Source organism: Nyctereutes procyonoides, unplaced genomic scaffold (assembly GCF_905146905.1).
Source record: "Nyctereutes procyonoides isolate TBG_1078 unplaced genomic scaffold, NYPRO_anot_genome, whole genome shotgun sequence".
Taxonomy (NCBI): Eukaryota; Metazoa; Chordata; class Mammalia; order Carnivora; family Canidae; genus Nyctereutes; species Nyctereutes procyonoides.
Window position 1 is genome coordinate 9,769,940 of NW_026575120.1, and position 13,203 is coordinate 9,783,142.

The window sequence follows — 13,203 nt, forward strand, 5'->3', positions numbered from 1 at the left end:
ACATTCTGTCTGCACAACGTTTCACTTCACCCCTGATAAAGTCCTCCCAGCCCCCCAAGAAAGAATGTCCTTTCCATAGCTGGGTCTAAGCACCTGCTTGGTCTGTTTCATTCATTTCTGGCAAAATTACTAAATGGAAACGGACTTAGCAATGCAACATGCGTAAGCCAAGGAGAAAGGATATCACTGCAAAATTTATAGGTGTGCACTGCATTGAACTAGGGAGAAAAATAGGAAACCTGGCCAAAATCAGAAGGGTTCATATATCAGCATCTCAATCCCAGATTCTTCTGACAATTACAACTTAGTCCTGTGTTTGGCTGTTGGTTCAGAACAGCTGTACCCAGTCAGCTGACACTTAGCATCACCTGGGAGTTGATTACTGCTTTACAATCCCATGGTCATTTTTGTTCTTGCTGCAGCTAAAGGATATAAGTGCTGGGATGCCTGGGTGGTTCAGGTCCTGGGATCGAGCCCCACATCAGACTCCCTCTCTCTCTGCCTCCCACTCTCCCTGCTTGTGTGCTCTCTCTCTCTGTGCCAATAAATAAAATCTTTTTAAAAAAATGCAAAAATAAAGGATAGATGTGCTAAGCACAATAGTCTGTGATCAAATAAGACAGTTGCTACTTCATTTTCTTCAAGAGTTATGTAACCATCAAATATTCTATTGCTAGCTTCAAGTAATGATCTAAGAATTTTTCAAATGAATGTGTCATAACTTGGTGCTGCAGGATATAACAATAAAAGGATAATATTTTCAGAGGGGAAATATTTTTAAAAAACAAAGAAGAGGGTATTATTTCTTTTCTTTTTCATTTTTTATTTAAACTCAATTTAGTTAACAAATACTGTGTTATTAGTTTCAAGGGTAGAGTTTAGCAATTCATCAGTTGCTTGTAATACCCAGTGCTCATTACATCATGTGCCCTTCTTAATGCCCAGCACCCAGTTACCCCGTCCCCCCTCCACCTTCCTTCAAGCAGCCCTCAGTTTGTTTCGTAGAGTTAAGAGTCTCTTATGGTTTGCCTTCCTCTGTTTTCATCTTCTCTTATTTTTCCTTCAAGAGGAGATTATTTCTAGTTTTAGCATACATTTATTAATTTTACTTATCTTAAAGTCCATCATAGGTATGATGTATCTGGCTGTTGCTTCTATTACTGCTAATCCTTATTGATAGATTTATAATTTATATGGAGTGTCTGCTCTGAGGGGAGAATGTTTGTTTAGGTGTTTTTAGTAAAAGCCTCAGGGTTGGTTCTGAAAGAGCCTGGTGCAGTGTTTGCTGCTCAGCTTGGGTAAAGGGTAATCCTTAGCAACCTGTCAGGGATTCAGAGACCGCTGGGATCTGCTGGAGGCTCAGAATTTCTCTGTGGGAATGATTGGTGACAGCACACCGCAGGTGGTCTATTCAGCTCTGTCACCTGGGGCAGCAAAGAAACCAGGCCCAATTTGTCATCCCACAGTATCCTGTCAGCAGTTAAAAGTCTTAAGCACAAAACCTTTAGCATTTAAAGTAGATAGATACCTATATCTATATCTATATATACACATATATATATACCTACAATATAAAATATATAATATTGAAAACTATAAAGCCAATATACACATAAAATGTAATTTCCAAAATAAATAAGTACCTGCCATTCAAAAATGATATTGAACTTGAGTTGCACCGACATGACTTTATATCATTATCTTTGAGCCTTCCTGGAAAATAGGTTTTACTTACTGGCAATAGGTCTTCTCTTTTCCAATTTCCTTAGAAGATAAAATATTGGTTATAAGAAATGTTGAGCCTTTTTCCTATTATATTCTAATTAAATTAATTAACTGTGGTTACCCTTTAATAATTTTATTCTATTTAATTACCCCCAGAAAGTACTTCATTTGTTTACTGTGGTTTATTAAACCTGAAAGATAGTGAAATCCGCCGTACCTTATGTGAACTCTTCCTTTTAAGAGAATTTAAGACTAAAAGCTGTTTAGAAGAGGGAACGACAACATGTAAACCGTCCCCTTCTTTATCTTCTATCCAGCTACATCTACATCTACAACCGGAACAAGCCATCTTGTAAAATGTGCGGAGAAGGAGAAAACTTTCTGTGTGAATGGAGGCGAGTGCTTCATGGTGAAAGACCTTTCAAACCCCTCAAGATACTTGTGCAAGTAAGAAAAGAAATCCCCTGTGTGGCTTATGTCCGTAACTGCTTCTTTCAGATGACTCCATGTCTCATGATGTCTTGTTGCTTCTTTTCCCAATTTTGTTGCATCCTGTTGAATAATGCTGTTTTATTTGTAGAGTGTTTTGAAAATTTCACACCATTTGTCATCTCCTCTGTTACATCCAGAATTGTGTTTTGTTTTTTTCAGTTTTCTTTGTGCCTGTATATTTATAAAGTTGCTTTCCCTGTGGTTTTCCTCACTGTTACCTAGAAGAGATGTGCAAATATCATAGAGGCCTATAACTTTTGAAAGCTACTTCTCCATCCAGTGTTACGAATGAACCTGTAAGATAATGTTCCTTTTTACCCCACTGATCACCTGCAAAATGAATAGGACAGCTCAAAGGAGCAGAAGGGCAGAAGATTCTTTCCTTATGCATCTGTTACACTTTTCATTAGTTTATTGTTTTACAACTATTTTAAAAATGGAATGTAGGTTGATCTCACTAATGGGAAAAAAAAAACATTGCACGTGTTTGGAGATGTATTTAGTGTGTGTACCATCATTATATGTAGAAGGCAGAGTGTTCTTTTCATGCACTGCCATTGTTTGTAAATATATTTAGAATGGTGCTCTTTCCAATGACCTGAAGAAGGTGATGCACCATTAAGAAAGATTACAGTTATTATTTCTTAACAGACAGACTGAAACCGTGATATTACCAGTACATTAAATACTTAAACCTTGTAGTTAAATTAGTAGGTCTTATCAAAACCACATGTTTATTGTGCCATGCATTTTAAGTCTACTCTTGATATTTAGGCCGTGTGTGGGACACAGACACATTAATGTGATGTGGTAAAAAATGTGTAATGTCCCATTGAAATGATGAAAACTGCTGATTAATTTTGCAGTTGCCCGATGGCTGTGCCCATTGTTCTAAAGTAGCAATGATTATCATAAATGAGAAAAAAACACGCCATCATAAAAACTATGAGCTTGTGGCTTAAATGTTGACAAAGAAGAGTAAGTTTGTCAGAGACACAAGCTGACCTAATAGAGTAATTAGCAAAATGAAAAAAAAAGGCACAAGAAATAATTAAGAGGGTCATTTCCCCCTTTACATCATATAAATAGCATACAAATATTTATGTGCCAGTTCTAAGAAAATCTTTTGATTTGTGTAAGTTACAAAGAACATCATTAAAGACACATGTTTTAAAGTCATAACATCAAACAAAAATACCATTTTGTGGGAAATGTTTTGCTCTTCCCTGTGCTGTTCTAGACATGGCCTGTCTGTAGGGTGTCTCATGGGATCTCGGGTACTAAGTACAAGTGAAGAAGTACCTCCCAGAAATGCTTTCTTGCCCTCAAACTCTTTTTTTTTTCTTTTAAAAGAGCAGAAGTGGTTCCAAGAGAAGACAAATTTTGATAGTTGTGTCACTGATCTTATCAGTGAAAACAGACAACTTGTAAAATTAAATGTAGTCTTTTAGAGTGAATAAAAGACTAAGAATCACAAAAACAGAATTCTAATCTCAGTTACTAAACATCTCTTTCCTAGAGATAGATAGGTGATAGCCAAAAACCAAGATAAAACTAATTAATAGGTAAAAGACCTTTTCAAAATTTTAAAGGAAGGTAAAAATGAAAGAGCATGTAGAAACTTATTTCTTCTGGGTCTGAATTACTTCTTATGACTATGGTTGTTTATTGTTTTAACAATAATCCTAGAGATTCACTTTCTGATCATTAGTATATTGAAATCTGCATATCTAGAGTAAAGAATAAAAGTTGGTTGGTTTTGTTTGGTCTTGGGTTCTGCCGACTTGCTGTGAACACAACACATTGGCACCCCTATATTTATCATACTAATTTGGGAAAAGCAAATTTTATCATCTCCTCCAAGGTTTTCTCTAATTGAAATAGAAAAACAGAAGCTGAGAATTATAATCTATAAAATATGAGGTTCACTTATTATTTTGTTATTCCATCCTAATCTTAGGCAAACAACCTAATTATGTTTTAATAAGTCTCTGGAAAAAAATAAAAATTATAGTTCCTTAAGTTCTCCTTTTTAAATAATTGCACCCATATTATCTGTGTCTCATACAATTACTTCTTGAGAAAAGCATCTGAGACCTGTATTTTAATTATAATAATGAAACATGATCATTTTTCATCAGAGCCTTTGCAAAGATTTACAAGCTGCATGAGTGCATAGGATAGTTTCTAATACCTCTAAGGAACGAGCACATTTATTTTCCACATATTAATTTCAGCTATTCTGCAGCCCTCCCACGTCCTACACAAAACATGCAATCACATAAGTGCTGTTCATTTGTTCCTTTTTTGGTATTGTGCCAACAACCATAATTTTTTTTCACCTACCAGTTTTCCATTAAATTCTAAGCCCAATCTAGAAAAAAAGTACTTGCTTTATATTTTTTTAATCTTGACGTGAAATGGTTGTTATTTCTCTAATAAATATTAAAGCAGCAAACCATGAATGAACACTGTGTGTCCCCCAAGCTAACTGGTGGGTTATGCTTGTCTTCCGCTTCTCAGCAAATTGGCATCATAATTTTATCAGATTGTTTTTTTTTTCAGTAATTATAGTCTTTCAGAAAGTGTTAAAAAGTTTATCACTGGATCTTATTGGAAAGAAAATCTTTGACATCTATGATTTTGAAAACTGTTTTAAACCCTTTTGGGCCATGTCTTTATTGAAGCATCAAAGCAGGCTAGTACCTTGAGGGAAGAATTAGAGTATATTTAACATCCAGAATATTTCAGGCCTTTTTCATTGAATGAAAGTGTATTTTTTTAATCCTTGTATTAAAATATCCTTAATGTAAAAAATAATCAGTACTCAGAATTGAAACAAAGGCACCATAATATATATGTCTTTTGATAGTAGACTATTCACTAGGTCCAATCAATAGAGACAGAAAACATAAAATGCTACATTGGCTCATCATGGTCCTGTGTACAAAACCAGTTCATAGTTTCCATATGGTCCATCTGTCTAAAGCAAAACATTGCTGAAGCATGAACCACATCGTTCAAAATCAACTTTATCCCATGACTCAGAAACACCACAAGAATGGAAGTTTCCAAGTAGTCTCTCTGGTCACCTAATCCACTGTTGTCTTGGGAGTTAAAGTAGAAGGCACAGCGGATCTCTTTTGTCTCTCTACTTAGAACAAGGTGTTGCAAATGGATTAACCATGTAAAAGTTAAACACTTCTCTGAGGAGAGGAGGTTTGCTGGTTATGTGGACATCCCCCTGGGGACTGTGTGGGAATTTCAGCAGTGGTTCTCATCTTTTATATTGCTCCTCTCTCCATAGTAACTTAACATTTATCCTGGGGAAAAAATAGTTACTATTCCAGATCACATAAAGACAAGAGAAGAATCACTCCATCTTTCACCATTTGATGCCCTGTATAATCACATGGTTCAAAGAATCACATATTTCAAAGACAATTTGAAATAATGTCCAGATTTTCCTCTTTGCTTTTCCCCTTGTTCTTGTATATCAATTCTTCTGAATAGTTTCTGTAGAGAACTATTTTGGAAGATGTTGATGTGATTTTTTTTTAATCTAAAAATGATTTTATACCAGGCTGTATTTATAAACCCATTATGTTGTCCCATGGACAGATATGGCTTTCCCATGAGGGGATTACAGTCTTAACCACCAAGTTTGGGGAACACTCTTGAGCCCTTCCACTTCAACTCTCTGGACAATATCTTTATGTATAATATAGAGTTAATATGTTCTCCAAATACCTTCCCAGGGAGTCCATGAAACTAAATGAATTCATTTCTGCTAAGGTATTTTTAACTCTGGGGAAGCAAGATTTTTTTTCCCCTTATAATAAAAAGTAAATGGTGATATTACATTTTCTCTGTAGACATTAGACAAATATATACACCTGTCTTAACAGACTATGCTAGTATGTTTTTTAAAAATCCATTTCTTCATTTCGCTTAACATTCACAATTTTACTTGGTTTGGTAGGGCTACCAGCTAGCCTTATAACTTTGCATTTAGCAGGTCATTTAATATCTCTGACTAGTATCATCCTTATAAGTAAAAACAAAAATAGAAACAACCAACCAAAACTTGGGAACATGGGAGTGGTCTTCAAACATGAACTTATAATTTTGTATCACTTTTATGGAGCTCTGTAGGGGCCTATAAAAATACACATAATTATAGGAGATAAAGTCACAACATATAAACTCAATAAATGAAATACTAAACATTTGTTTATAGGACCCCTATAATGCCAGCCATTTTTGAAAAGACAGAAAAAGTGGAAGGCATGGTCTCTAGTCCCTGGGAACTTAGTCTGTTTAGGAAAATGAAGTAGCTAAAATAGTAAATCAATTAGAGTGACTATATCCCAAGTGGTGCAATGCTGATTATTATGGTAATGAAGATAGAAAGAAGGAAAAGAAAAAATAACTTGGAGAAGACTCAATAATCATAGACATCATTTATAGAGTCTTTTCCATTTACCAGGTGGGCTTTGAGGCTGCAATAATCTTTTCTGCGAGACACAGTGGCACGCATATCTAGACCAGCAGCTCCATTCTAGGACACAAAACAGACAAGAAAGAATGAAAAAAGAAAGAAAAGAAAATTTAGACATAAGGACCAGTTTAAGAGCTCCGAAGGCCAGGCAGATAGCCTTGGACAGCGTGGGAGCTATTAGAAAGTATTTGTAACTTCTGGAGCAGGAGAATAACACAATAAACATAGCAGACGTTTATGGAGGACAGACTTCCATACAGGCTCTAGAGAAATGTGGGCACTAGGGAAGGTAGGCTGAGAAAGTCAGAGACACTAGCTAAAGTTAAAGTTTTATAAAATCCTGGCATAAGAATAATGATGGTGATACTTAAAACACTTTTTAGTAGCTGGATTAACATAATTAAACAAAGGGAGGATGGTTCAAGTTCATGATTGTGTCCTGTGGCCCCATTATAATGGCTGCTGAAGGAGAAATTTGGAATCCATAAAAGGAAGATATATTGGGTCTGAACCTCCTGTCCATAAGAACGGACTGCTAACTGTCCTCTTACTCCACACCTGGAAGAGTTCATTCTTCAGAATGGGTGGGACACTTGCCTGTAGCACTTCTCTGCTCTTAATCGCCCTAACATTTAACAGATGGAGAAGAACCATTTGTGAGAGAGAGTGGCTTAGATCTTTGATTGGCTCTTCAGATAACCACATCTTCTATTTGTTCTATGTTTCTCATGCACTGAGAATCCTGCCATGTGCTTATTAGGTATTTCTTAATTGAAGGAAATCCTTCAATAATAATCCTTCTATAACAATCTGTCAGTTGTTACAGAAAACAGTTTAGGTGTAGTTTTGCCCAAAATCAGGTGCACTGACTATGTGTTCTTAATAGTTTGCTTCCCTTTTTCTCCCAAAATCAACTAGGCAGCCACATATTTATTAATCTCCTTCTGTGAGGCAGGCTCTGTGCTAGTGCTTAGTATGACGTACTGAACAAAACCATACTGGGCTCGGCCCTCATGGAATCTAGGGCCTATGAGAGTAGCAAACATATTTCCAGTAATTAATTTAATTACAAATTGTAGGTGTACCAAGTGCTATGATAGATATTTAGGGAGCTAAGAGAATGTATAATGGGGGACCACCACTAGTCAGACTCTGGGGGAAAAAGGTACATGCACCCCTCACCTTGAGAAGCAAATAGTCTATTTAAAATAAAACACAATTTTGAAATGTTTATATTGAATTATTTAAGTAAAAAGTGAATATTTAGCTATTTGGTCATAAAATGAGCCCTGGCAGAGTAAATAGAACTGTTCTGAATCTCCAGGCTGTTTGATCCACAGGGGAGGACATCCTCCAGAGAGGAAGACCAAACCACAAAGTAGCACTCAGTATGTCATCGTGTGACAGTGACTTGGAGATCAATGGGATGTAGATGGATCCCATCTCCGATTAAATTGTTTGACCCCAAACTTACTAAGATGCATCATGTAGGGTAAACAGTGGTGAGCGTTTTAGCCTGCAGATGGGCATTTCAGAACAAGCTGTACAAACAGAGCTTTGGGAAGGGCACCAAGGTTCAAACAGGATGGGTTAATTTATAAACACTGCCACCCTCATTATTGAGATTGTATGTCCTAGACATTGAAAAACAACACTGGAGAGCCAGGACAACTGCGATTTTTATTTTCCTCAATATATTTACCTATGAATCTGGCAATGGCCACTGTCTAAATACTGTTATCTCATGGATTGAGAACGAGTCCACAGGGGGATCCCTGGGTGGCGCAGTGGTTTGGCGCCTGTCTTTGGCCCGGGGCGCGATCCTGGAGACCTGGGATCGAATCCCACGTCAGGCTCCCGGTGCATGGAGCCTGCTTCTCCCTCTGCCTGTGTCTCTGCCTCTCTCTCTCTCTCTCTCTCTCTCTCTCTCTCTCTCTCTCTCTGTCATAAATAAATAAAAAATTAAAAAAAAAAGAACGAGTCCACAGATCATAGTTAAAAAAAGGAAAAGTAATGGTGCATGCTAGCTAGACAGTAATGGGGAGGAATCTAGGGTTGGATCTGAAGGAAATGTTATTGAAACATTTTATACTTAATATTTTCTTTAATGACGTTGAAGAAGGCATTTCCTTGGGGAAATAAATGTCTTTTGCAGATGATGCCATAAGGAACACTGAGCACAAATTAGAAAAGCGTATACTAATCTCAAGAAATTTCACTTGAAGGTAGATAACGGAATGAGGTTCATCTTGGGGAAAATGCAGACTAATGGTAACAATACATTTGGGAAAGAATAATCTACAACACAGATACTCAAGCAGTGAGTGGGCGAGTTCTAGCCAGAATGCCGAGCAGGGGAAGGGGTGAGGAGAGTCAGCACTGCAATGTGATATTGTAGAAAAACAGACCCACACTATTTGAGCTAGTATATACCCTGCCAACTCTAGCTTACACAGAATGAGAGCAAAAGGCCTTCCCATCTAACGCTGAAACTCACTGATATTCCTTATAATATATTTGTTGGCATTTCCATTACTTGATATTTGTAAACATTAAAACACAAAAGAAATTATTTCAGGGGTCATACAATATGAAGGAAATACCACAAGTATAAGGAAAAAGACAATTATAAGGAGTCTTCTTTTTGAGGCAAGGTATTTTTAGACTGTCCAAATATCTCATTGTGGAGTGATGACTAGGAGGGAGGGTATATCAAATATAGACCTTGTTTCCTTTTTTTTGCCTGAATAAGGGAGGGCCAGATGAAAATTAATGAAACCAAGAAATAAAGGGTGTCTAAAGATGGTTCAAAACTTGACCATGAATTTATAAGACCATTTATAATGGTTATAAAATAAGCAAACAGTAAATAACCAGAAGTTTCTTGAGGGTCTAAGTATTTTTGAATATGTCTAGTGTCTCCACCAAAAAACACGTAATATTATTCAATTAGAATATAAAAACTATACCAAGCACTAAATTGATTCTGAAAACACATGAACGTATGATTGATTACATAGTAAGCATATCAGGAGAGTCACAAGGCATTAAAGTTATTGTTAAAAACAATTCTTATTTTACCAATACTATGTACAAGTCTTGCTTACTAGATTGTATTTATTGAATCCTAAGTAACTAGATTGTATTTATTGAATCCTAAGTGAACTGGTATTTAAGCAATAAGATTTAATTTTGAGATAACTTATTATTAAAGAGAGGACCTTTTCCAAATTCCAAATACAATCTTAAAGATTTCTGTTTAGGAGAATGAGTCTGTGAGGGGGTCTTTGGAAGCTGCTATTAAAAATTATTGAGGAGTCGACAGAGGACAGTCTGTCATAAACTATAAAAATAAAAGCCAGAAGTTCAGTATTGACCTGTACTTGGCAAATCAATTGACTATATGAAAGTCCCTTTGATACAGTTCTTCATTAGGCACTACTGTCCTAGAGTCAGTTTAACAAACATTATATGAGAGCTTTTTACGAGGCAGGCAGTGTGTTAAAATTAGAGTTACAGAATGATTAAAATATGGTCACTGTCCTTGCCACAGAGAATCCCAACCCAGACAGGCTAGGTCAGTGAAAGAGATCAGGACAGGATGCAGTGTGCGAGTCCAAGAGGGAATCCCCAGCCAGGGGTGTGGCAGTGGGAGATGGGGAAATGCAGGCCAGGGAAGAGTCCGTTGGAAGAGGTGATACCTAAGTTCAGACAAAACTCTCTGTGGATTTTCATCTCATTAAGAACAAATGTAGAACAGATTATTTATCATGGTAAGAGCAAACACTAAAACAAAAAAGAATAATTTTCATCTTCTACTCTTGATCAGTGAAACAAATGATTTCAAATATATGTATATATATTTGAAGCCATGATAGAGGCTTATTATTCAAACAGATTCATCTAAGAAATAAAATTCTTAGAATTTTCCCTGACTCACGCTCAAACATATTGCTCAAAATCAGATTAAATTTACCATACTTTTATCTCCAAAGAAAGTGATAGATTGTATGCTTAATGTACAATACTAATTTAGAAATGTCAGAAGCCAGACGGTCTCTCTATCTTTTAGAAGTAATTCCATAGAAGCTAATCAGAGCTTGTAGATCAGATGAGTTTCCATCTGCATATGCTTTCCCTACACAATCAATGCAGTCTGCAGTTTGCTTATGTAAAAACCATCTCAGTCTCTGCTTCCTTCCATTTGATTTGGCAATGACTCTGCATGTCCGAAAAAGTCACATGATGAGTGTTGTTAGTGCACACTCGAGTTGCTTTAGGAATAGATATTTGTAATTTGTTTTCCCTTCATGATTGTCTTAAAAATCCATCCTATCAAAAATGTTTTTTCAAAGCCCTTGAGTCCACCCTGACTGATAATACATCCAGAAGAAATGCTGTTGGAGTTTTTGCCCAGCGATTCCATGTGTTAGGATGACCGTTGATTCCCAGAACCTTTGTGATGAAAGGAGCCTTTGATAAATCATTTAGTTAAGTCTCTTCATCTTATCACTGAGTGACTCTGAGGCCTGATGAAGTTAAGTGGGCTGTTCATGTCCAGACGGCAAGATACCGTGGTGCCAAGATAGAAGACTTAGTTTCCATCTTCCAAGGTCAGAGTCCCTGACACCTTGAACTTTAATGTACATTCAGATCTCTTCGGGATCTTGTTAAAATGCAGATTCTTATTGAGTAGTTGTGAAGTGGAGGCCCAAGATTCTGTGATTCTACTATTAAGATATCAGGAGATGCCAGGTGCTGTTGGTCCAGGAACCACACTTTGAAGAATAATAAGGCTTTACCCTAAGAAAATTTATCTGAGTGAAGGTAAACATTAGCCTAAGGATAGTTTGGGTTCAGATATAACTGATCCTTTCAAAAAAGATTGGCATACCTTAAGCAAATCTGGTATTACTATACCAGATAGTCTGTGTTATCTTACAATGGAGATAAACCACCATGCCATAATGTCAGTTTCTTAGGAAACATCATTTTAGAAGTTTATACTAATTAAAAAATTGATTGGGTAAGATTTTTGATCTGCTTCACCTGGTTGTCCTGTGCTTTCTCATCTCAAAACTGGCATCCAAGATACATAAATAACAATTTTCTAATAACCACATCCTTTCTCTTAAGGGACCCATGATTCTTTAGCTCTATGTTAATTTCATGATCCTTAAGTCAATGCACTTCTTACCCCAGATAGTTCTCCCCCACTCCCCACTACCACCACACACACAATGTTGACGTGTCTTATACTATGTTCATTATATGAAACAAGTGCATTATTATGTGAGATACAAGAATTTTAATTGTTATCAAGGATGCAAAGGATGCAAAGGAACAGGTAAGATGAAATGGTCATTATAGAATATATCCCTAAATCTGGATGACCTGCTTAATTGTAGGGTATGTCCATGTGGATTTGTAGCCCGGGTTCAGAAACAAATACACAGACAAAAATCCTGTTTATTTCGGAAGTCATTATGTGAAATGAGTTCTATGGAAAACAGGTTTCCATGTATTTTCCCTATGTATCTGTGAAGACATTCTTATTCAAGCATGTGTAATGACATCTTTAGGAACAATGACCCAACCTCACAGACTACCACTCTGATTTCTGTATTTCTCTAGGTAGATCTTTCTCTATTCACAACTGAAAAAATATTCTAACCAAAAACAACCAGTTTAATTACATAAAAGTGTTTGAAGGTTTGAAAAGAGCTATATCAATACAAGATGTTTGTTGCTAAGTTTATTAATAATATACTAACGGTCATAAGTACACTTAACATTTACACAAGAACACACGGGACTAAGAACCCAGAACTGCTAGTGTTTTTATCTTGTAGGCCATTCTTCATGAAATAAGAGAATTAGATATACCAAATCACTTTGGGGGCATTGAATGTGGTTTTAAGGGGAATAAAAATATCACCCTTATATTTATAAAAATGTTTTTACATTTGCAATTTACAGATGTTTTATTCACATTTCTCTGATGCCAAAAAGGTAGTTTTTTCTTATTTACTCTGGAGGAGAAAGGGTCATGTGTAAATCACGAGGTATGTGCTATCACAGCTACATTTTATTAGGTGCTTTGCATGATAGTTTTGGTACAAATCAACTATTAATTAGAATCACAGCTCTGGGTGTTGAGCCACCTATAGGTTTATTTGCTTCCTAGAATCTTCTGATGTCCATATTTCTAGAGCATATTATTGGGTAAAATGAATCCAATATGAAATACTTTCATTACTGGTATGACAGCAACAAAAAAAGCAACTAGAAAGGACTTCCAAAGTTAAGACATCCCCATTCCATGACCTTACGAACAATATTACTTCAGGATTCTACAATTTGGATGGGTGAAACATATATGAATAAAATGACAATTTTATACCACTGAAAAATAGTTTTAGCTTAAATGCAAAATGACATCTCTGAAGTAGTACTGTAGAAGAGTAGCCCTTTAAATTTTAAAA

General features: G+C 36.2%; 1 protein-coding gene across 3 annotated transcripts in view; it reads left to right on the forward strand.

Moving 5' to 3' along the window:
- Positions 1-13,203, forward strand: part of NRG1 (neuregulin 1) — a 1,074,849-nt gene that overhangs the window by 1,031,085 nt on the left and 30,561 nt on the right. For all 3 annotated transcript variants that reach the window (XM_055334836.1, XM_055334838.1, XM_055334837.1), the window contains one exon: positions 2,043-2,172. In XM_055334836.1, coding sequence (XP_055190811.1) covers positions 2,043-2,172 — 130 coding nt within the window. The remainder of the gene's footprint in view (positions 1-2,042; positions 2,173-13,203) is intronic.